The following is a 26,113-nucleotide window of genomic DNA, read 5'->3' as shown; positions in this document are numbered from 1 at the left end:
CAATTTTGCAGAGTTTCTCTGAACATAAATATTCGGGTTCGCTTGTATGGCCGCTTTTAACGCCACATTGGGGATTCCGTCAGGGCCTGGGGATTTATTTCCCTTCAATCTTTTTGCTGCAGCTAATAGTTCTTCCGTGGTTACTATTTCGACTCCTTCTCGTTCTTGGCTGTATGGTGGACGTGGCCAACTCGTCGGTGCATGCTGCGGGAAGAGCCCATCAATAATGCTATTTATCCTTTCCGAACACTGTTCGGTGAGGGTCGACGGGCCTTTGATTTTTGCCATCACAACTCTATACGCGTTTCCCCAAGGGTTTGCATCAACGTCATGGCAGAGTTCTTTAAAACATCGTCTCTTGTTGAGCCTGATTTCACGTTTTAGTGAAGATTTCGCCACTCTAAGTGCTTCCCTGCGTTCTTCTCTGTCTGCGGGAGACCTAGCTCTTTGCATGCTCCGCCTAGCTCGAAGACAGCTAGCGCATAGAGAGTTAATCTCTTCGCTCCACCAGTAAACTGATTGGCGTACGTTTTTTGGTTGTAGCATTCGTGGCATGGCAGTGTCACAGGCTCTTGTCACAGTATCGGTCAGTTCGCTTGCATTCATGTTGGGCGGAGTTTGTACACGAAGTGCTTCGATGAAGAGATCTTTGTCAAAATTCTTAATCTTCCACCTCCGTTCTCTGGGCCTTGGCCTTCGAGTTGATGATGACTTTCGACTGCCGAGATTATATCTAATGGCTTGGTGATCACTGTGAGTGTAGTCGTCGCACACCCTCCAATTCATATTCACCGCTAGCATCGGACTACAGAAAGTGACGTCGATGATCGATTCTCGACCATTCCTGTGGAAAGTGCTGGTTGTGCCTTCGTTGGCTAGTTTCACTTCTAGTTTCGCAAGAGCTTCTATTAGATCAAAACCTCTCGTATTGGTGAGTCTACTCCCCCACTCCACTGCCCAGGCGTTGAAGTCTCCGCCGATGACGAGGGGCTTTCGACCAATGAGCTCTTCTGTTAACTTGTCGAGCATCAGGTCAAATTGTTCTATCGTCCACCTCGGGGGTGCGTAGAAGCTGCACACAAAGACTCCATTGATTTTGGCAATCACGAACCCCTCATGTGCCCTGGATATCTTTTCTTGAATGGGGTATTTTCCCGTAGTCATTATAGCTGACAGTCCCGCCTTATCGGCCAGCCAGTTTCTGTCATCGGGGGGCACCCTGTACGGTTCGGCTATGATTGCTAGGTCGCACTTCGTTTCCACTACGGCTTGCCAAAGCAATTGTTGTGCCGTGTCACAGTGGTTAAGGTTGATTTGGATTACTTCCATTTTCTTCTGTCAACCAGTGCCTCTTTGAAGACCGGGCATCTTGGGCCTCCTGTAAAGTGGTCATTCCTTTCTTCAGCATTGCAGAGCATACATTTCGGTGGCCTGCTACAGTCTTTAGCTACATGTTCCGTTCCGCCGCATCTTAGGCAAAGCTTCGATCTATCGGGGCCATTGCACTTTGTCGCGAGATGACCGAAGCTCAAGCAGTTAAAGCACCTTACAATTCGTTGGACAACTTTAAGGGGGCATATTGTCCACCCTACTTTCACCTTGCCAACCTCCAGAATCTTAGTTGCTGCCCTCCTTGGCAGTCTTATCGTAGCCATTTGCGTACCTCCGAAAGCCTTCCTCAGGCGTATTGATAGGGAAGTGTCTGTCAGCTCGAACTGGCCATTCAAGGCTTCTCTCAGTTCGTCTACCGTCGTGATTTCATCCAGATTTCTACATTCGATCACGGTTTCTTGTGATAGTGCTCTAACTTTTGCCGTTTCCCCTAGCGATTTCTCTACCAGATCTTTATAGGCTGAGCTCTTAATCGTCTGATCTCCTTTCAACTCGAACAACATATCACCGCCAACGTAGAGCTGGCGACTTAGTATGCGCATCTTGGCATTTATCTGTCGCTTTTGATCTGTTATTGATAGTCATCATCCATTACAATGCGGAACGTTTTGACCCTTATGATCAGTTTGTCGATTACCGAGTGGGAATATAATTTATGTCGTTTGCGATTTCTGTTCCAGTATTGCTCTAGTCAGCGTGTAGCCGACAGCATATGTGAGGGTTGAGAGCATTGTTTTTTTGTCCAAAATATATATTTTATTAAGGCTCATATGGCGTCAGCCTAACGGAGCAGGGAGCAGTGTTGCCACTTTTTAATCTGTACCAGAGGGGTTTAAAATCTTACCCATCTGTACTTTTTCTTCCAAGAATCTGTACCATCGAAAATATTCGTTGAAGAGAATAACCCATTTTATTAGCATAAAAAATACTCATTATTTACTACAGATATCACATTTACATTTCACTCGTCATTAGTGTGTTTGATGATGCTTATACACAGTTTCTCTGAATCTAGATTGCGTACTACCATTTATAAAAAGTTTCAAGCTGCCGCACCAAGCGATATTGCGGCGTGGTCAAGTGGTCATGTACCTTAACGTAGTTTTGTTCAAATGTAAGAAATTTCATCCGCGGAAAAAAATCTGTACCAATCTGTACTCTTTGACGAAAATCTGCACACTGGTTGAGAGTTCATTCAAAGAATCTCAAATTGGCTTTTTGTTACTGTGGTCGCTGTTTTAATCTTTTGCGTTGCCCAGTGCAAACACCTAGGGCGCTTGCACAGCACTCACATTCTATGGAAATAAGTATAACAATCAACGCAATAAAATATGAGTCTTCTACTTGTTTTTTTTGTGATTTTATACGTCCTAATACGTCCTTTTTGTCGTTCTAAACAGCGAGCAGTCAACAGTCTTTGTTGAGATTGAGAATCAATTGAGAAAAATTTCAACCAGTGATAATTATTAAATTCAACAACAAATCTAATTATTATCTCTCTTGATGTCTAATTTAGATAGAGAGGTCGGAGATATCACTGTTTTTCAGTGGAATTGTCGTAGTCTTATCCCTAAATTGGCCATCCTTGGCCAATAATCATCTGAAGATGCTTTTTGTCAGTGGCTCTCAACGAATCACAAATTAATTTGCATGAAAATGTATACGTTTCTGAATAGCATTTTCGTTTCCATTTTTAACTATGGTGAAGAAACATGTTTTCAACACTTGATGTGTATTTATAGACACTAAACATATAAATTAACTGCCAGCCGTTAATTTATGAGCTGAAATAGTAATCAATCGCGTGTATTTACTATTGAAAGAAATGACAAAAAACTATTTCACAAGAAGCACCTCGAATAACCCGGATCGAATCTCATCATTCGACATATCGAACTTCTTAGTTTGTCAAAACTAGCTCATTGTTAACCATTGCAAGGGTTTTTGGTCATATTATTATTATTTTTATTATTTTATTGTCGTCAATCAAAATTGTAGACCAATACATTCTTAATACTACTTAAAACTACTTACTTAAAACTAAAAATAAAAACTAAAGAGAGCTGGCTGGATAATTTATCCGTTTAACTCAAAAGACGATTTTAACAACAATTTATTTATTTATTTATTTCGTCAAACCAGCGTAGACTAAATATGCTGCCCAAATATTAGAGTGAAATTTAACTATATCTTATTCTATTCAAATAGTCTTTGAGCATTGACCTTGACATGGTTACATCAATTATTTCACCGTGTTCGTTACAGAGGCTCATCATACGATTAATAGGACTATATTTGGCATAATTCGTTCTTGGGTAATCTATGTAGATAACCACACCTATATCTTGTCTCCTGTCTTCAAAAAAGGAGACAAGTGTAACGTGAGCAACTATCGCGGGATAACCAGCTTATCTGCCGCCTCTAAGCTATTTGAGATGATTGTAACCGATATTGTCTTCTTCGAAGTTAAGAGCTATATCTCACCAGTACAACATGGTTTTATGCCAGGACGCTCGGTAAGCACCAATCTTCTCGAGTTCTCATCGTTCTGTGTCAACCGCCTAGAAGAAAGTGCTCAGGTTGATGCTATTTACACCGACATAAAAGCCGCTTCCGACCGAATTGACCACCGCATCCTGCTGAAAAAGATATCTCGTCTTGGTGCTTCTGATGGATTCATCAACTGGATGAGATCATACCTTTCTGGAAGAACGCTCCGTGTTAAGCTCCATTATTGGGGGTCTCCGTAGCCACATTGGTTGCGCGTTCGTTTAGTAAGCGATCGATCGTGAGTTCAAAACTCAGGGCCCTCATTGACCATCTTTGTGTTGTTACAGAATAGCTACGTCCACGCAACAATCATCAGCGATGGAGATCGATCCACGGTCGAAATAAGATCGATTCATCCATACAACTGCTCTGCTCTGCAAGACACATCGGGCTGTTGTTTTATAAATAACTCAACAATGATCAATCAACTGTCTTCGCTATCCGGTGGTCCAACTGGATAATGGAAGAACAGAAAGAATACTCTTACGCCTAAAATGGCTACTGTGTGAATGTACCATATGTAATGGTATAGAAGGAATACTGACGAATGACAACTGTGTAATGTGCTAATTATAGATATGTTAACCATGTGACATGTACACGATTAAAATTCGGCTCTGTTACATCTAAAATGCTAATGAGCCTTAAATAAATAAATGGGATAAAAAAAAAGCTCCATTATCACACTTCGTCTCCGTTTGCTGTTCGTTTGGGAGTTCCACAAGGCAGTTCGCGATATTCTACAATGATGTGTCCCTTATTCTAGCATCCGGCTGTGTGTCGATCTACGCAGACGACTTAAGGATTTATTTGGCTATTCTGGCTTGAGGATTGTCGTCGACTACAGAGCTTGCTTGACCAGTTTGTCAGTTGGTGCCACTTGAATAAACTAACCTTAAGCATCGCCAAGTGTGTGATCATGAGCTTTTACCGAAAAGAACAACCAATTATATTCAACTACACGATCGACGATTTCATTTTAGAGAGAGTCAGTCAGGTTAACGACTTGGACGTTGTTCTCGATCATAAGCTCACTTTCGATACACACCGATCTGCATTGATTACTAAGGCTAATCATCAGCTTGAATTCATATCGAGAATCTCTAGGGCCTTCACTGATCCCTATTGCCTGAAATCGCTGTACTGTTCTCTTGTTCGGCCGATTCTCGAGACTGCATCGGTAGTATGGATCTCTTACCAGCATATGTGAAACATCAGGATTGAGCGGATTCAAAAATGTTTTATTCGAAGAGCGCTCAGGCATCTGCCTTGGCGTGTTCCCCGGAACCTGCCGCCATATGTAGCCGGATGTCGCTTGCTAAATCTGGATACACTTGAGAGACGAAGGCGTATTCAACAAGCTACTTTCATTGTCAAGCTTCTTTGTGGTGAAATTGATGCGCCTCGCCTGCTCGAGATGGTGAACTTTCGTGCTCCCAGCAGAATTCTACGATCCTCGTATTTGCTGCAACCGCTTCCACATCGATCATCGTTTGGGCAACATGAGCCGATCTCGGGAATGATCCGTACGTTTTCGTCAGTAGAGCAGTTTTTTTTTGTTTTTGGAGAACCAAATCCAAAAACAGAATTGTGAAATCCGATGTGTTTAATGTTGTGTTTCAATGTTTCAATTTTAAGTTTTAATTCATCAAGACTATGTCAGATGAGTTTTTGTCCAAACAATAAACAACAATAAACTAACGCTACACAAACAACGTCACAAAAAAGTAATATGAGCTATGTTTCTGAGTTCTTTATTATGCATCGATATAACGTACAATTCGATACAACGTACAAATTTGAATGTGAAATGTACGTTATATCCCTGTTTCCCTGTAGTAATTTTTCAAAGAAAACATGAAAAAGCTGTTGCATGGGAAATCTTTTTCCCTGTAGCAATGACCTTTTTCCGATGTAAGGATGATTCGTTGGTAATTATCCGGGCTATTCATATGTATTTTATTCAGAACTTATTTTTGAGAAAAATGGCTTTCAATTTAAAAAAAAAGTTTCATTGTAATTTATGTTTTATTTTTGGTAGTTTAAACAATTTCCTACATTTCATTCTTTTATCAACATTTTGTAGGTATTAAATTGTTTGAGCTATAATTTTTTGTAAAAAATTAGAAAAAATTTTTTTGCGGTTTTCAAAACGTAGTCTAATTCTTTTTTGAATATTTGAAGTTTGCGAAGTTGCTTAAATGACCAATGTATTTACCCCTACAGTGTTGCACTGCTATCTGAGATGGTACTGCCAACTCCTAAGACGAATTGGCATGAAATTCGTTAGTGGCTCTTTCATTATAACATGAAATAATTGTTAAACACAATTTTCGTTCACGATTTTTTCATCATCTGCAACAAAACGTTTAAATCTATTAACTATAGTCATATGTGATACGGTCAAAAGTGCTAAGTGAATTTTTATTCATAACATTATTTCAAAAGTGTATTTATTTAATCTGAAAATGCAATTCTTGGTATTTGTCACGCAAATCAGCACTCTTTTGATCTAGTATATGGAAAACAAATAAAAGAATCAAAAATCGAAAATGCTCAACTAAGATTCGGACATTATCTTCTTTTTAATCTAGCCGCTTAGTCTTATGTTGTCATAATTTACCAGGGTATATTGAGATAACTGCTTGTAATCATACTCGTCGGGTTTAATTTTAGTTGTTTTTTGTATAAATAAAACTCATAGTAAAGCTTGGATCGAGCTCGATCTTGGATAAACATTTATATTGTCAGCTTGTCAAACACAAACTATAACGTTCCACGCTCCTCGATGACCGGAGGACAATGATCTTGCGAATACCCCCCGACACCGATCAACACAATTCAAGTACGTCCCAGGTCGACGTACTTGTAAACCGATAATTGTTTCAAAGTCGTTTCGGAGGACTTTCCAACACTGCGTTTGATTCGGTCTCAAATTGAACAAACAATTGCATCTAAGTGCACGATGTAAAACAATGCGCAAATCCTACGCATTTAGTTGGAATGAACATCGCCACCGCTGCTGCATCTCTACACCTTCAATCATTTGTACTCACAGTTGAAGGCACCTGAGTTGTAACATGTTGTATCGGGGGCACATGCAAACGCCACATTGTAGCCCCTCGGCGGCGTCGAACGTTGAAGCGCTCAAGCAGTGGCGCGCTAAAAATGCCAATTCTTCTCATAAGTGCCGACAGCGAATGTAAATTAACTGTGGCGCTGGTGTGTTATGAGGTGTATATTTTCAAGAAATAAGCAGCTGAGGGTTCGGGAATGGAGTTTCCGAATGAACAGGAAAAAATCGAAACAAAACAACAACCACAAAAGTATTTGTGATACATAAAAATGATGAATATTGCTGAAAAGCGTTCAGAGAGAAAATGAGGATGAACGTCAAAGAAAAAACCAACTGCTCACCGCATTGTGATAGGCGGACACAGCCCGGAAAATCACTCAGGTCGGACAGGTTTCATAAAGAAGCGATACACTTCACCGTAAACCATATCCGAGCGCATCCGAGGAGGTAGCGTAACAAAGCAAACGAAGCAATGGAAAAATAAAAGTGTTAATTGTTTTGTTTTGTTCGACTTAATTCGTAAACACAATGGTACACACTAATGCTATCAAGATGAGAATAATTCACTCACTGTGGTTTCAATTTCAATTAGATAATTTCCTCTCTTCTTCGTTTCTCCGATTGTGTTTCCACAGAGCAATCCCTACGGTTTGAAAGAAAGTGGACCAACTAGTGATATGTCCGCGTGGACATCAGCAGGACTGCAGCCAACCACCGGATACTACCCATACGATCCAACCCTGGCGGCATACGGGTAAGTGACAAATAAAATAAATCCTTCGTGAGCATCCGCATCCGGATGGTAGTGTGATTCAGAAATCACTCCCACGTGATTATTATTTTTTTTGCCAAATCTTGTTGAAACCATTCAAATTGACCTCAAAATTATTTACTTCCTTCCGTTCGTTCCTGTTGCTGCTACTGTTGCAATCTTGAATTATTTATTTTTTTCCATTGCGCTTTCCCGAAACCATCGGAAAAGGGAGAAAATTCTATAAACCATAATAAATCATAGAAACAGCGTATGATTGTGATAGGCGAACTATTAGCCGGCGTTTCAAGTGGGCTCGTCGATGACTTGGGCAGGACTAAATGTACAGAGGGGACGACGACGCGTCGGCGTTGGCGTGACCTCTGGCAATTTTTTGGCTATTGACGCCTTTCCGATCCGTTTGCAAAGAGTGGGTGATGAAATCGAAGAACGGCGACAGGACACGATGTCCGTGAATCGCATTCTATGTAGATTACTCCGGTGCTTGAACGATTTAATCTCAAACAAATGCGAGTGGAGAAAACCAAAATTCAATCAGGGAAAGCCATTTGCCGTTTTCTGTTCTGACGTATTTAATCAACTTCGTTCGAATAAAGTATCGACAAAACGGCCTCTTCAACACATTTCTCCGTCGGGACGGGATCTCATCATGTATTTACCGCCGCGCTTCCTCTCGGCGATAATAAAATATCATTCAATAAACGTGGAAAAACGAGGCAAAAAAAATTGAAAAACGTTTTCTGATCCCATAAAAAATTCAAAAACTTTTAGCTTTCCCCTGGTGTTATAAACGTCGTAACCTCGGCCGCTTGGTATGCCGCGGAGGAGCATTTGAACTAGGTATGTGAAATGCTATCAAACCAGTGCTTCCCACAGGCACCGGAAAAAAGGGAATAACTTGAATTTAAAAGAGAGAGAGAGAGAGAGAGAGAGAGAGAGAGAGAGAGAGCGCGCGGCAGCTTCCGATTCAATAAAACCCGGAATCGATCCTATCAATATGGTCTTGGTGGGTACACCTTTCCGCTTGGCGAGTTTCAGGGGGTGTAGCTGGCGCCACGTGCTTCTTTCGGCACGTGTGAATGGATGAATGGTTCTTTTATCGAGTTTTTTATCTCCACACAAAGTGTGATGGCTTCTGAAGAAATGGAAGTGTGTTGAAAGTGAAAATAGTAAAATGTGGAAAATCAGACAAGCATGAACAGGAATTTGACAAATTATCAATACACACCGGGATAATCTCTGCCGAACGAGGAGTATTAAAAGATGTAAGCACCTGGTCTCTTCCCTGTTTTTTTTTTCGGAGAAATACTCTCCATTGTGTATCACTTTTTTCTGTTAGCTAGAACATGTGAATGAATACGAATCGTTTTGCGTTGGTACGCATAATACATAAAAGTTGATAAATTTCACATTTCCTCCATCGCCGCCCCCCCACGGAACGAGACCGGAACCGTTCTCCACATCCATCCACACAGCTTCCTTTGACGACGATTGGAATCGAAATTGATGATGATGTTCCCCTTCTTAACTTTTCGCCACACATCCCCAGTCCCGCGCCAACAACAAAGTCATCGTTCCGTGATTTAATACGTGAAATATGCTCGTAAATGTGCTTGTTCATTCTGTTCGGCAGTTTTTTTTTTGCTTCGCCTGTTCACTCACTTACTTACTCGTTTAGGGGAAATTCCTCCCTCAATTTTATTCGAGTCGAGAGTCAATCAAATGGTGGTGGTGGGTTAACCTAATAAAGGAAAGAAAACTAGTCGCGGCAAACGAAAAGTGGAAAAATATAGACTTTTAGCATGATAAATCAGTTCTAGGTTTTTTGCCATACTTCTGGTTGGCAATCGATTCTCCTGCGTGTAATTTTTCGCTCCCCTCAAACATTGGCCACAATTTTCAGCAGTAGATAAATGTTTCAGGCGGATTATTTTTACTTCCAGATAAGTGATTGATTGAACAATGAGATGAAAATTTACTCGAAACAGAGACAAGATATTTGCAACATATTTAAGCTGTCTAACGAAACAGTTTCCGCAGAGTTCAGAGTGCAACATTTTGGGGCAAATATGTCCGCCGCAAAGCGAAACAGTAGTACTTGCACTACCGAAGTGTGAAAATGGACAAACACGGTCGGCTTTCGTGCATGCGCATGCACAGTGCAAATTTAATGGAACGTTAAAATATTTATAATGGCTAATGCGATGCGAAATAATTTATCGTGCATTAATTAGCCGCCGGAACGGAATCCATCAGAGATAGCAAAGCCTACTACTACCTCCGCGTGTGCTCATCGATGCAGGGGATTGTGCACACACAAAAAAAATGCAACAAAGATAAGACTTTGCCGCCTCTCTGACAAAGATGGTTCGATTAATTGGTGTGTACAGCTAAAATGCTGCTGCTGATCCAGAAAAAAAAGCAAGCACTTCAGAAAGTCAAACGAACTTAACGCGTTAAGCGTAGAAAATTGCGAGACGGAATGTGAAACAAAAATCGCACCTGCTTGTATTTCGTTAGTTGGGCGCGCTTTGTTTGAATGTCACACACAAAACCAAAATATGCCCCCAAAGAGTCTAGAAAGCAGACAGACTAGACGGTCGTGCTGTCAGAGCGCACATACTTCGGGAATTTAATGAACATGTTTCAATGCAATAATTAATTGCGACGATGTTTTCAGTTTCATCCATTTTTAAACGAAATCGCACATCTTGTACGTAGTAGGGTGTGGCATAGGGGAAAGTGGTCGTAGCCCGACCGATGGTCCTGAACTCGCGAATTTAACACCTTAAACACTGACAATTTATTTTTATTGAGGCATTTTCCCTACTACCTCCATTCTAGCACTTTAGTGTCATTTTGTGTTTTCTTTTCTTCAAAAAGGTAAAACAAAAGTTTTCTGAATTTGATTTTCTTGCATTGGACTAAATAAATCATACAATCAACCTACTATAGAACTTTCGTTGATATACAAAGTTTCTTTTATGTTATAAGAACTGTTTATATTTCAGACTAAAGATGAATGAATAGTGGGAATGGTAATAGTTTATTTAAAAAAATCATACATGATGTGGGAACACATGGTTTTCATTTTATTCAATGAAATTGATTCAACCGTTAATATTTGTTCTGGTCACATTTGGCCTTGATTACGGCTTTCAGTCGTTGTAGAACACTTTGGACAAGTTTCCACTACGGGGCCGGCCTATGGTGCTATTACCGAACTGCTGCGCATATTAAACCGTATAGCGTCTATGTTTGATTTTAATTTGTCACGTGATTGTATTAAGTGTAAATTTTTAATGTTCTTCAGATCCAGACAACTTACTTAGGCAATGCAAACCAATTTATGTTAGAATATTAGAATATAAGAAAAAAATAGATATTAGGTTTACCATTGGACTTCGAGCCTGGCACATCATTTTTAAGGATAGTTGTCGAAGTTTTATCGTGGAGCTAATGAAGCAAATGAGAAAAAGAATCGATTTTGATGATCCGACGCTCAAGGCTGCGGCAATGTTGAATCCCAGAAACTTTTCCAAGCAATTTGAAAAGCGTTAACGTTGTGTTAGAGGCATTTCCAGGATTCTACGATGGGAAAGTACAACATTTAGAGAATTAATTCCGTACCTTAAAGATAAAATTACTACGTAAGGAAATAACAGTTCAGAAAACGAGAAAACGAGCTCACTCCTCGGAACTGTCGAGCGATCTTTTTCTGGATATAATCAGAACAAAAATAAGCTTTGAAATAGGCTTAGCAACGATACGGTGAACGCTATTTTGATATCAAAAGAGTTGATTAAACATCGTGGCGGCATCTCGAAAATTTAAATAATAGTATGTAATGATAGTATCCAACCAAAATTCAGAAAAACTATATACAAGAATCATCAAACACATGAATGACTTGCAAATGTTAATGTAGTATTAGTAGTAAATAAATGAGTATTTTTTTCATGCCAATAAATTAGTTTTTTTTCTCTACAGCGAATATTTTCGATTAGATGAGTTGGCGTGAAATCCGTCTAGTGCATCTCCAGATTTCCTCCATACTCTGGAGCGGCGTTTTCGTTCAAACAGCTCAAATTTACTCTCGTCAGGCAATGAAACCTTTTTCCAGGTATTCCAGCATATTTTCTGGCAAAATTTAATCATTCTTTTCTTGTTCCGATTGTTTATGAAGGGCGCTTAGCTGCCAAACCACAGCGGATGGCGAACAGTACGTCTGCTAACATTGAAAATCATTGTTTTCACGATATTTTTCGACGAAAATTTTGGATTTTGTTTAGACAGTCGAATAATCACGATTAGTTGTACAACGCATGCGTCCATTAATCACAATTCTTCGTGGTTCGCACTTCATTTCATATGCGCAACACAGTTCCAACTGATATAGTGTGCTCTGTGACATTTTTTGCTAGGCTATCATTGTTTCGGGTAGCGTTTGTTACACGAAACATAGCTTGATTTCATTTTTACAGCTTATGAAGAGATTTTACAAACAAGTTGGTTAACCAAACAGCAACCGCAGCATCACTAATAACTAAAATAATAACAAATACAATTGATTATAACGGTAAAAAGATGTCTAGAAAAATTTGTCTAACTAATTATTACTCTCAGTGCTTGTGGAGGCGATCTGGCGTAGTGGTAACATCCATGCCTCTCACGCTAAAGGTCACGAGTTCAATTCTCACTCCCGACATTCTTCCAAAAATGGAAGTAAAAGTGATGAAGCAGCCAAATGAGTTTGAAGTCACTGTAAAACAGATTAAAAAAAACTCTCAGTGTAGCCGTTAATCGATTAATCGATTATTTTAAGGCAATTAATCGTATGGAATAACGAACAGCCCAAAAATATTTGATTAGTCGATGAACGAATAATTTCCTAAATGAGAGATCACTAGCCGCAGCGTTTCGATCGATGGAAAATTTATTTTAAAAAAGACAGAAAGAGAGAAGGAAATAAAGGAGAAAGAGAAAGAAAGAGAAAGAGCGAAAGAAATAGGAAGAGAGAGAGAGAGAGAAAACCAGAGAAAGACAGAGAAAAATAGAGAAAAACAGAGAAAACATTAGGATTTCTCTGTGCGATGTGAAGAGAAAAGGAAAGAGCGAAAGAGAGAGAGAGAGAGAGAGAGAGAGAGAGAAAGAGAGAAAAAGAGGAGGAAAGAAAGAGAGAGTACTACGCACAACGAGTCATGAAGGTGATCCAGAAATAACCTCCTATTGTCGCATATTGAATATGCGATACATTCGAATTGTTTTTGAGAAACTCTCCCGAGTCTTTTCAGGTTGTCTAGCAATATTATCCGCCGCCACGGATTGGAGTGATTCCATTTTTGTAGGATTTCGTTTCGTTTCGAATCACATTACTTACCGCGGAGGATACTAATTTTTAACCTTTACCCTTACCGATTATCCCTTCCATAATAATCACAGGGAAGCCACGCTATAGAGAAGACCCCTCTGGCCGCGAGTGTCATACTAACACTCCCTCCCTTCTGCTGGTGACTGCAAGGACATGGTCGGCTTTTCACTATTTAATGTTCGAATCACCGAAACTTACACAATGAGAATGGTATTTTGGTACTCTCAAATGCCGTTCAGTGTATTATTTGTGTATGTGATTGACCATGAAAATGAGAATCTCGAACAAAAAATGGTTCCATAAGCATTCTGCTCAGTTTGCAGTTAGATACTTCCAAAAAACATCCATTATTTAACAGTGGCCGAGTACGAAAAAAATTGATTCGAAAATTTTTGGCCGAAAATCGACTTAGCCTGAGTGGCCAAAAAATCAAAACTTTGAGTGCTTTGAGGCACCCCTAAATCATGTCCGATTGAGCTGAAATTTTGCACAGGTCATTTTTTTGGACCAATAAACGAAATGTACATGGATTAAAATTTTTTTTTCGACTTTCTAGTATTGGAATTATGAAGCGTTTGAAAGTTGTCATTATATTTTATATTTTTCTAACGACGGATTATTTAACATTGCAATCGCTTCCAATATTTATGTTATTCATGCCATGCGACCAACTCTGTTCAATGAATACTCAAAAATTCTGTCTCACTTGGCAGAAAAGCATAACCGGTCAGACGTCGGCAGTATTTCCAGATTACACAAGGATGAAAAATCTCCCACCAGTCAATTTTAAACACACCACACGAATCTCTTTATCTATACAAACGTTACGTCTCACAATAACATTCGACTCGTTCACACTTTGCTCGTTATTTTCACCTATGTTTTCTGTTGGATGTTTGGTCATCATCTCTCCTTTTTCTTGTTGTTGTTGATTATGGTTTGCATACATTTTTTTTTTGAAATCATATTCATAGAATTGCATGAAAGCGAATAATGCTGTCGAATGAAGCTGTTTACAAAAAGGCCAGAGGCTCAAAGGCGCACACACACAGTACATTGTATACCGTAAGCAGTGGAGTGGCCATGGACCATGGAGTGGAGCGGTTGGCCTGCTGCTGGGGATGTGTTCTGCTCAATCGGCTGCACGAGACTGAAAGCAAGCGAGACGACATGAGCATAAAACTTGTTATGAAATAGTCATGCGCATTTATGTGTATTGTGATTCGAATTTGCGAACCGTACATTGAGATGCGACACAAAACGACACCAGGGAATAACGAGCACTCTGAGCTCTGTGTGTCCCATGCTCTCACTCTCCGTAGCCAAGCTCCAATGTCTGGTGGGTGGTGGGAATGAGGAATATACGGTCTACCACTAAACCATGGAAGTGTATCGTAAGAAGTGATACAACCAGAAAAAAATCAAATTTTACCTTTTCCGAATTTTCATCGGGACTCTTCATTGGCACCATCGCGTTGCTGTTGGGTGGCGCTGGAATTTCCACCTAAAAGCCTGTTCCGTAGTCGTCTTGTGTTTGTGTGTGTATACGAGAGTGTCTCAAGCACTGAGGAAATGAAACAAAGGGTAGACATACTCTCACAGTGCACGCCAAACACTTTTTCATCAGTGCAATTTTATCTCATGCTATGCTGTTTTCCCCCCTCACAGTCTGGTACACGACTTGCTGCCATCGTTTTGGCTGGTTTCACTTTAAATTTATTCATTTTATCCATGTGAAACAAAATGGCGGCGCCTAATCGATTAAATTGTATGATAAAATTGAATAACATTATACTAACATAAGCCCGGCAGGGTGATAAGACGAACGACAACATATCGAAGTTTAGCGTAAATAAAGGAAAAGCCAAGTACGCCACTCAGCGGCCGTAGTTTTGACCAGTGTCGCCATCGATGTCGTTATCGATGTCGCGCCAAAGCGGTCATTCCACCAAATGCGTACATTCTGGTTGCGACGTTCCTTCTTCACATTGCCCCGAGGTTTGAATTTTGCTCATGCATAAATTAGTTTCAAGGGGAAAAGAAGAAGAAGAAGAAGAAGGGGAAGACGAGAATGAAGAAGAAGTAAAAGAAGTGAGAGCGAAACAAAAACTTATCGAATGATCGAGAATATAAACTCATGCAATGCCACAGTTGATTTCCAAGTACTCCTCTCAATGAACTAAGTGAGGACGAAAAAAGATCAACAATAAAAACTTGTTTCCGTGGGGTGAAAAGTGTAATCGCACCAGATTAATCTATGAACAAGAGCCCAAGGCTTGACAGAAGTAGAAATGAAGATTTTTTTTACATAAATTTGTTTACCTGGCAAACTTAAGCACAAATCAAAAATCAATTAATCTTATTTAAAAGCTGCGTTTTTCACGTTATACGAGAAAGCCTGGCGCACTCTGTCTCGCTCGGCAAGGAGGCGAAAAGGGAAATAAATTGCCGATCTGGGTGATGTCATAAATTTCAATGGCTGGTGGTGGCGCTAAGCGACCTTCAAGTGCATTTCTCAGAAGTTTGTCAGAAATTTGTTTTTATCAACGCGAAATATAACACGGTTTTTGCGTGTTTTTCTTTACCCAGTCACCGACAGCGGAAAAAAAACCCGGGTCATTGGACATAATCGTACCTGTCATGAATATCGGGGGACCATTTGCATTGATTGGCTATTATTCCCACTTGTTTGACCCTCGCAAAAACTGTTTGTCTGTTCCTTTTTTTCTCTGTGCGATGTAAACTGGGAACAAGACAGGTGAATTCCGTTAGGAAAATCACTGAAAAGTGTACGATTTTCTGCATGATTTATTGAACTGTTAGTGCTAATATATTCATATCGTGTATTCGGCGCTTTTCCACCAATAAAACTTTACTGCGCCCTATGATTTGTGGGTGGCAATTTTCGAGTGAAAGCGACGATGTTAGAGAGCGATACGAAAGTATCATGAGCGTTTACGTGTCGGATGTAAGCCCACTCCTGTGCTATTATGTCCGTTGTCACTAGGCTATTTTCGCCGTGGAACGACAGGATGTGTCGCGGAGCTCGTGGCAAACTTAAACTCCTCACGAACATGGCCGTAGTGTTCCTCTACGCACTACATAGATTTATGATGGGTTTTCTTTTATGATCCAGCCGAAAACCGCCCGCGTCAAATAAATGAAGAAAGGAAGAGAGGAAGTTTAACCGTGAAGTGTTGATGATGGGCCCACCGGCGAAGTGCGTCCGGCTGTGCGTAAATTTGGAGTTTAACTTCTAGCCTAAGCCGTTTGCTGACTACAACCGAGGCGTCAACCGCACAAACACACTAATTAGACATTGCGTGACAGACCCAGCACCGGCTACAGAGAGGTGGGGAAGCGCATCATGTTTTCTCCGGTGTGTATTGTTCTTTTCCGTAAAGTGTTCATCTGGACGATGATAACGATGTACATATTGTTCATGGGCGATTGCTGTATTACTGTTATTAGAGCTTACACGAAAGGGCGAACGCTACGGTAGGTGCAAAATTGTGATGTGGTGCCAGACATACACATTATGACAGTGGCAGAGAAAAGTGTGTGAAAAACAAACGATAATCGAAAACACTCCTGAATAGTGGTAACAGGGTTGAACCATCGAGGTGGTGTGGGTTGTCTTATTCAACACAATCCTGTTCGTGCCAACCAATTATACGACGAGACGAGAAACCATCAGCTGTTAGTTTTGTTGATAAAGCAAACCGCAGATCATCGCCATTTAATTACACCCTCAAAGTGCATACAATTTGCCGCATATCATACATAATTTCTCTGATTATGCTCCGCATCTATAGTCTCTCTCTCTCCCTTGTAACTGAGTGTGAGTGCGAGTGCGTATGTGGGTAGTCATGAGAAAGATGACGTGCCAAGCAATCGCAATATTTGTATTTATATGCTAATAATCGAAACATGAGATACTCATGTTCACGCAATGCAATTTATTATAATTTTAAATGATATGTTGTACTCGCTTCTGCTTTTTGAAAATTTTCCAATGGAAATGAATGTCATTGGCATCGTTTTAACAAAGCGGAGAGCGAACTGCGAAAATCATACATAGGAGAAGGTGGTCCTGACCCGACTCCCTGAATTGCAACGGCCACTGAGCACATAAAATAATTGATACTTGGAGACTTTGGCATTGGAATTATTTTTTCTACTTTTCGGTGTGGTTCAAGAGTGTATAAAATAGGAACCGAGGCCAAATCGAAATAACAAATGGTTGAAAATAACTAACGAATATAATCTTGTATAATATGTATTCGACAGTCATTCGACACATACGATGAGTCTCGAAGTTTTGGCAGGTACCCCCGCTTACTCTTCGGTTCACAGAATTATCCTACAGATTTCTCATCCGTTGCAAGATCATGAATCCATTGGTGATTGATAACTTCGAAAATCTACTCCAACTGATTCCTCAGTCAAGTTTTATGTTTTTATACCATGAATACCTTACCCACGACGTGCACCCTTCACCAGGCATCTCCAACCAAGTTTGCTTCCCATACTTTTGCAATTCCTCTGTCATTTTTTATCTGTCCATGCGACAAAAAATCCATGGAATCCCAGATCATCTACGGTCCGATTATATTCCGCCGATATTTTCCGCAGAATATGGGAAAGTTAGATCTGATAAAATGTTCTTTACTGACGGTTCATACATAAACGGGTCCACTGGCTTCGGCATCTTCAATGAAAATTCCAGTGCCTCTTTCAAACTCAAAGATCCTTGTTCCGTGTATGTCGCTGAATTGGGTGCGATATACTACGCACTGGGGATCATTGAAACATTGCCCATCGACCACTATTTTATTTTTTCAGACAGTCTCAGCTCAATAGAGGCAATCCGCTCAATGAAGGTTGATAAACACTCATCTTATTTCCTAACTAGAATAAGACAACTATTGAGTGTTTTGGTCGAAAAATTATTCAAGATTACCTTAGCATGGGTTCCCTCTCATTGTTCGATTCCGGGGAATGAGAAAGCGGACTCGCTAGCTAAGGTGGGCGCTCTAGAAGGCACACTTTTTGAAAGGCAAATTGCTTATAATGAATTTTTCCACATTCCTCGTCAGTACACGCTCGTAAGTTGGCAGCGCATGTGGAGTGGAGATGAGTTCGGTCGTTGGTTACACACGATTATCCCTAAGGTCTCGACGAGTGCATGGTTCAAGGGATTGAATGTAGGTCGTGATTTCATTCGCGTGATATCTCGGCTTATGTCCAATCACTACAACCTAAACGCGCAGCAACATCCGAATTACGAAAACACTTGTAATACTAACCTCGAGCCAACCGCGAGTAATCGGTTACATATTACTAACATAGATAATAAGAAAAATTGTCAAAGTATTGAACTCCCGGCCCCGTGAGGCTAACGCCATATGAGCCTTGATAAAAATATATATTTTGGAAAAAAAAGTGATCTTATTTCACCTTTCGATATGCTAATAATGGCTCTAAATGACCAAAATTGATGGAAAACCCCTACGATGTGGATATTCGGTCTAAGGGCTTAAACGGCAAACATTAAATCTGATATTATGCCAAAATTGGAGGCGATACGCACGTTTGTGTGATATATGATGCGTATGACTGACATATACATGCAAAAGTGGAGGCGATATACGTATATGTCACATTATATACGCATACAAAGCCATATATGGGGATATTACGATGTTTGTTACACTGATTTCACCCGACAATGTTATATAAAATGCATAGAATGTACGTATATAATTCGCTATACCGACTTAATCATTCAATGATAAATAAAATCGTGTTTTTGCTTTTAATAGGAATTCGGATACACATGATGCATACTTTGAATGATATTTTATGCGATTGTAATTTAATGCGAAATTTATATGCGACTCAGTATGTGCAAAAGTTACACGATTTAATGTTTGCTGGGAAGTGCATGGCAAATTGTTACGAATCAGTTTAGATGAACATACGATTTATGTATGTCCCTAATACGACTATTGTCATTCGAATATGCGATTTGCTACAGACATAGAAAAAAACAAATGGCGCAATATATTTACGTCAAATGTAATACAGGTCGGATTCTATTATATACAGACTCGATTATATACAGGGTGGTGCATAAGTCACGTAACGCACTCTGAAGGAAAAAAATAACGATCGCGGTGCAACTATCGAGCGTGTTGATTCCTAAGCGGTTCAGTTGTCGACTGTATCGACTTTGTATTCGTTTTTTTTTATTTTTTAAACGAATTTTGTTTTTGTGCAAATCGGTTGCGTGACTTACGAGCAACCTCATACGGTTCAAAATTTTTTTTTTTTAATATTTCAAATATGACTTATTTTAAGCGAAAATGAAATATTTCAACGTTAAAGTTAAAGTTAATTGACTGTTATGAGTACAGTGGTGTAAAATCGTGATTTTGGTATAGTCTAGTTGAAAATTCACCAGGAATTGTTTAAAATGATATTGCAGCGAAATTAAGGAAGTTTGAATTTGTGTGTCAAAGAAAGAATTCAATTTGATTGATAGAAGCATTCAAGTTTATTATGAATATTCTAGAAAAAAAAATTAAGAATAACACTTTGAAAAGCACTAACTTTTATGTTTTTCACTTCTAAAATGTTACTTAAATCCACTAATTTGAAAGTTTCACAACTGTATCCTGTATAATTTTTTTCATCTCTCAAATGAAATTAACAGAATTGTCCTACGTAGCGTAATTTTTTAATTAGAGCCAGTTTAAGGCAAACAAAGCTTGAAACAGAGAAAAAGTTCAATAACTCTATCATTGTTGGAATTCGGACATATATGTGGAAGGATTTTTTTTTTCATCAAATATGATCCTCTAACACTTTCTGAAAGAATTCGGATTTTTTTATATGAGAAAGGTATTTTATGACTCTAAGAGGATGAATCAAAATTCTTCTTCTTTTATATTCAAAAAACAAAAAACATCTATGAAAAATGAATAAAAATAATTTTTACTCGATTATATACTTGATTCGAATATATATATATACAGGTCGGACTCGATTATATACAGTTTGGAAAAAATATAGTTTTTTATACTTCAAACATGACTTATTTCAAGAAGAAATGTAACCATTCAACGTTAAGGTGAAATTTAAGTGGCTATTATATGTACAGTGGGGTAAAAATCGTGATTTTTGAAGATTTTGCTTGAATTTTCACCAGGAATTGTTTATATCGAAATTGCAGCGAATTTAAGAAAGATAGAAGTGGAGCGGTTAGAGAACTTCAATTTAATTGATAGAAACAATTTAGTTTAATAGAATTTTTTAGGATAGAATTAATAATAACACATTAAAAATTATTAACTTTTAAGTTTTTCACTTCCAAAATGTTATTTAAATCCACTAAATCAGTAGTTCCACTACTATATCCTGTACTAAATTTTCTCATCTTTTAAATGAAAGCAACATAATCGTCTTCCGTAGCGTACTTTTTAATGTAGAGCCAGTTTGAGGCAACAGAGTCCGAGACAAAAAAAAAGTTCTATAACTCTGTCATTGTTGATATTCGAACATATGCGTAGAAGGATTTTTTTCGTTATATATGAACGTCTATCACCTCCTGAGAGAATCTGGATAAATTAATTTTTTTCATGTGAGAAAGGTGTGACTTTAAGGGGATGAATGAAAAATCAAATTCCTCTTTTATATCCAAAAACAAAAAATACATGCAAAAAAACAATAAAAAAAATTTTTTTTGACTCGATTATATACAGTGAAAAGAATTGTATTTAATCGAGTGGCAGCGAAAATGTTCATATCAAATTTCAAAAACCGACCATGTACATTTTGTTTATTGGCCCAAAAAATGACCTGTGCAAAGTTTCAGCTCAATCGGACATGATTTAGGGGTGCATCAAAGCGCTCAAAGCCTGGATTTTGAACTATGAAAAAGCATAACTCAAAAACGAAAAAAAACGTCTCTCTGGTTTCGACATATGTTATTTGATAAATCCTCAGCTTTCCAGAAAAATTATAAAAAAATATAGCGCCTTTGGCCCTGAGACTATGAAAACAATAGAAAACAAATACAATCAATAATAACGAATTTTCTTCAGGTATAGTATTGGCAGGTGATTGGCTTTAATTTGATGTCTCGATCATCTGGATCGGTCTAGTAGTAGAAGTTATGAATTTTTGAAAAAAAAATTTTTTGAAAAAAGAGGAAAAGGTTGATTTTTCGGACAACCCTAAAATGGAAATGATCACCCTAATGAAAAAAATAAAAAAAATACAGGTCAAATGTTTTGTGATAAAGAACAAAACTATCAATTTTCACGAAAATCTGAGAAAAAATATATCGGTTTGGCATGGAATGGCTGTATATTATATTGAAAGGTAATCGGAGACTGCAAATAATCGAGTCAGTCCTGTGTATTTCCTCGCGAATAGCCATATATATATGAGAATAATTATATTCGCAGAAATGAAAAAAAATAAGTTGGCTCTTGGTGGGAGTGGGATATAAAAAAATTCATATATGGATTTTTTTTTTAATTTTAATGACACATTTTTATGAAACAGTTCTGCATGTCAATCGAATCAAAAATTCTCTATGATTTGTGTGATATGCTTAACGTTACGATTCCCTGATCCGTAAATGGCTTGAACCGCGTCGGTTTTCACGACGCCTCGTGAAGAGTGCTTCTGTATTTTTGCACCACACGCACACTTTATTATTGATTTTATGAAATTTTCTGGACCAACCTATCCTTGAATAATATAATGTTGTCGATGATGTGATCTGTTGGATAAGGACTTATGCGACCATTGATGAATAACTTTGGAATCTGAATTCATTTCATTGCATAGGTCCTCGAATATACGAGTTTTCAGGGCTCCTCTATTAGGGCAAAAATTACAACTAAAATACTTTTAACAATCATTCGCTCCTTGGATAGATTTCGTGGTCTTGCTGTCGGCCGCGGACCACCTGTTGGGAATTACTAGTCCAAACAATTCTTTGCACGATCCATCCGACTGAGTACCGTCACCACAAACCTCAGCAAGAATTATGTGTGGTTCAAATTTGGAATAAAGCGCAGCACAAAAAATTCATAATTCAGTGACCTCGACATGTACAATGTTGTAGGAACTTCAGCGAAATCGCTGGAAGTCCTCGCAACATTATATATACCAAAACAATACGGTATTTTTTCCAAATAAGAGGAGAACATCGATTATCACTATTTTTCTCATTTCTCGAGAAGTTTTTTTTAAAACCATATCGAGAAAAAATTACTCGTTTTTGGATAAAATGGGAATTGGAAGTCCCAATCTATGATAAGTGAAACAGTTCATAAAGAGATTTATTAGTAGGAGCATCATCACATCGTTAAGTGCTTCAGATTCTTTTCTGTTCCAATTAAAGTCACAAAGATAATTGATATGCGTTTAAAACTAAATATTACCACAATATTGCTAACTCACTTAGAACAGGAACCGACCTATTTTTTACTTCGATTATTAGCGCCTTCATCGCTAATCGTCATTTGTTCTTGATGATCTACATTCATTCTTAAATGGTGATATTGACAAGCATACCCGGCCCTGATTTCACATTCAGTATGTTAGCAGTTAGTTCCAAAAACATAAACCAAACCTTTTGCCTAACACCCTAAGTCGTCTTTTTCATTGCGACTGCCAACAATGTGATTATCAACTTTGCTGAACATGCACCCGCTGACTTTTCGGTGAAAGTGACCGGGAAAATTCTGCTGTGCTCTGTTGCTCAACTGAATGCACTTCTGGGCGTCTAGTGACAACAGGGGTGAAACATCTAGCTGGATCAGTTATGCGATGAGTAGCAGCGGCCGCCGCGACCTCCGCCAATTGATCCTCTGCGAGATTGTGAACGCCACCATGACATATAATAGTGCCAATTTTCCACTCGACCGCATTCTGCCAGTCCACATCAGTTCACACACTAACTAACCGGGCAAACCACATTAGTGCCGGGAAAAACAAAAACAAAAAAAAAGCATTTGACATAGTTTTATCTAAAATTAAACCGAACCGTGAACGAACCGGGAACACAGAAGGGAAGTCATTTTTCTGATTGGCGAAAAATAAAACCAAACAGTGCCTCTGTTTGCTCGTCTCACGGTGTTCGCTGATTTTTTACTGGCCCTGGCGGAGTTGTTTAACACGAGAACCGATGTGTGTGATATGAGCCATGTTGGAATTTCAAGTGCGCGCGTGCGAACTCCGCCAGCATCCGACCGTATTGGCCAGAATGGGACAGAGAGCTACCCTACCGTGGTGTGTAGTGTGTAGGGATGATACATGTGTTGAGCTTAATTGAAATTTATAGAAAATGTCAGAAGCGCTGCTTCGTCCTGCCTGCCCGACCCGAGGACGACGACAGAGAAAGTTTTTCTTGTCGTAGTTGCTGTAGAACCACTATTAAATCTATTGTTTCACATTCATTTTTATGACCCGCGAGTATACCCGCGCCACTTTCGGGGGGCACTGTTTGAACTTTGTGGAAGTGGAACGGAGCTGGAAACTGCCGCCGAACACACTACTCCGGGTGAAAACAGGAAGTGACTTTTCCTGTGCGAAAGGAAAACTTTTACTCCTTTGGAAAATGAATTCAGTTTCACGTTCGTTCCGTTTCTTGTTTTCAAATTTCCCCTGCTGCCGTTGCTGCTGCTTGGGATTGTTGTCTGAGTGAAACCTTAACGGGTCGTTTCTTGGGGGGAAGACCTGTCAGCGGTGAAGAAGCGGAGCGGAGATTCAGTTCGCCAGGGAAAAATGGTTGAGCAAGGAACTTTTAGATGAAATTCTTGTTTCTTGTGCCATGACGCGCTCTTTCTCTCTCGATTGTCGTCTTGTTTGCAGGAATAGCTTGAATAATCAATAACATTAAGCGAGAAGGGAACAGAATGTTTGTATTAAAGAAGAACTTTGCAAAGTTTTAGTACTTGTTTCCAGACGTGCTTGCTTCTGATTTGCACTACAGATTTCTGGGATGAATAACATTAATTTTACGGGCACGTTCGTCTTCGGATAGCTTATAGGTTGGGAACCACAAACAGGCCAACTTATCAGTATCCTTTCGTTTGTTTATTAATTATCATGAACGCAATTCAATTACTAGTTATTATGATTGTTCATTAAACAATCAATAAATTAGAATTGTGAACATTAAAACCCCAACAAAGTCCATCATGTACTTGGTCTCCGTTTTTTTTCTGTCGCATGATTTTGCAGTCACTCCACGTCTCTCCGTGTTCCCAGACAGTGTAAATTGCGTTTACGAGTCACTTTGGCAGCAACATGATACCCATTTGTGATTATAGAAATATGAACATGCATGCTAATGGTGTGCGCGCGCGTGTTATACGTTTTTGATTATTTATTTCATGTTACTACTACTCGGTACGCCTTTGGAAGGTCCCTCGAAGTGTGCATTCGTATGTGAAACTGCACTTTCTTTCAAATACAAATTACTCACTACCGTTGGCTTCCTCTATCTTCGCACATAATTGTCTCTGCTTAGTGACACAGTCGTTATCTGCTAGTATTATTAGAGTCGTTAATTAGCAATTTCCATAATTATGTAATTGTTGGATAAAATAAGTGTTCGTTGAAGTTAGATAGGGAGAGGTTGCGGAATAGGCATGGTTGTATAAAGCTGCTGGACACGTCATAATTAAATTTTTGCTCAAGTCGTGTGATCAAGCTGAAGAGACATAATTTATCACGAACTTATTATTCTTAATTGCAATAATTCATCTGACACAACTCGTTCCATCGCATCAACGAGTTTGTTACTTTTTGTGTGAATACCTAAATCAATTTCGGTAAAGAATAGTATCATAATTATTCCCAGTCGCATTTTCAAATCTGTACATCGTCTTTTTTCGTTCCAAATTTTTTGCACCTATCTCAAGATACCGTTTATCCGAGAAAACTACAGTCGAGAGGATCCTCCAGCAACATACACGCTGGGGAAAAATATTTCTCCATTTTATCACTTTCCATCGACTGTCTTTTCTCTCGGAGAACAACATGTTCAACACAATCGTAAAGAATTCCACTTTAGCAGGATTTATTTCCCGTTCCGTCGTCGCTCAATTCTCATGTGTATCCCCGCTGGCTAATGCAATCGATCCGATTTTTTACTGCTTCGACGTTTCGAAACCACCCCAAGCGACAAGTGATCACGTTAGAGTACTGTTCACTGCGTGATGGTTTTTTTTTTGGTGTCTCGTGCTCCTTTTTCACTCTCGCATGAGCAACCATTGATTTTCAGATGCCAGCCCATGCAAATTATAATATTTTATTAGCTATTAATTGTGCATATACGTATTCTATCATCATGTGCGCTCATTGGATTTTAATTGTAGCTGTAGCTTAAATGGCGATGGATTTTCCTGCCGGGGAAGATAGGAAATCAGGGTTCTAGCCAGAGCTGTACAAAATTGTGTCTCCGAACCGTTCGCCGGAGCCAAGAGATATCGGAATATAATTACCATCGCCCCGATCCAGCTGTATCCCTGCTGAGCTGCGACATAACACAGCTTGCACGCGACACGTTATTATCACGTTTCGGACAATATCTACCTTTGGAGGTGCCTTGGCGAACAAAAAACCAACTCACACACAGGCTAGAAACATACTTCAACTCTTCGTGCGTTTGATTATGTGTTATTAGAAACAAATATTGTAGCTCTGTTTATCGTTTTATCGGATAATTTCGCTCAATTAACAACCACAAAACATGACAAATGAAATATATATTAACGCTGTCCCGTACCAGACTTGTGCATTAGCGAGAACTTCAGCTACCAGAACTACCATATCTACAGAATAATCTGTATTTCTACAGATTATTCTGACTTTTTAGATTTTTCAAAATTACGTTCCAATATTAGTTATGGCTTGAGATCAATAA

The 26,113-nt window shown here is 39.1% G+C and overlaps 1 protein-coding gene across 2 annotated transcripts in view; it reads left to right on the top strand.

Moving 5' to 3' along the window:
- Positions 1-26,113, top strand: part of LOC129767703 (homeobox protein araucan-like) — a 216,534-nt gene that overhangs the window by 160,777 nt on the left and 29,644 nt on the right. For both annotated transcript variants that reach the window (XM_055768861.1, XM_055768862.1), the window contains exon 3: positions 7,654-7,772. In XM_055768861.1, the coding sequence (XP_055624836.1) occupies positions 7,654-7,772 (119 nt within the window). The remainder of the gene's footprint in view (positions 1-7,653; positions 7,773-26,113) is intronic.

The sequence above is a fragment of the Toxorhynchites rutilus genome, chromosome 2, assembly GCF_029784135.1.
Source record: "Toxorhynchites rutilus septentrionalis strain SRP chromosome 2, ASM2978413v1, whole genome shotgun sequence".
In the NCBI taxonomy this organism is placed as follows: Eukaryota; Metazoa; Arthropoda; class Insecta; order Diptera; family Culicidae; genus Toxorhynchites; species Toxorhynchites rutilus.
The sequence above is the reverse complement of the archived record's forward strand: the minus strand, read 5'-3'. Positions and strand labels throughout refer to the sequence as shown.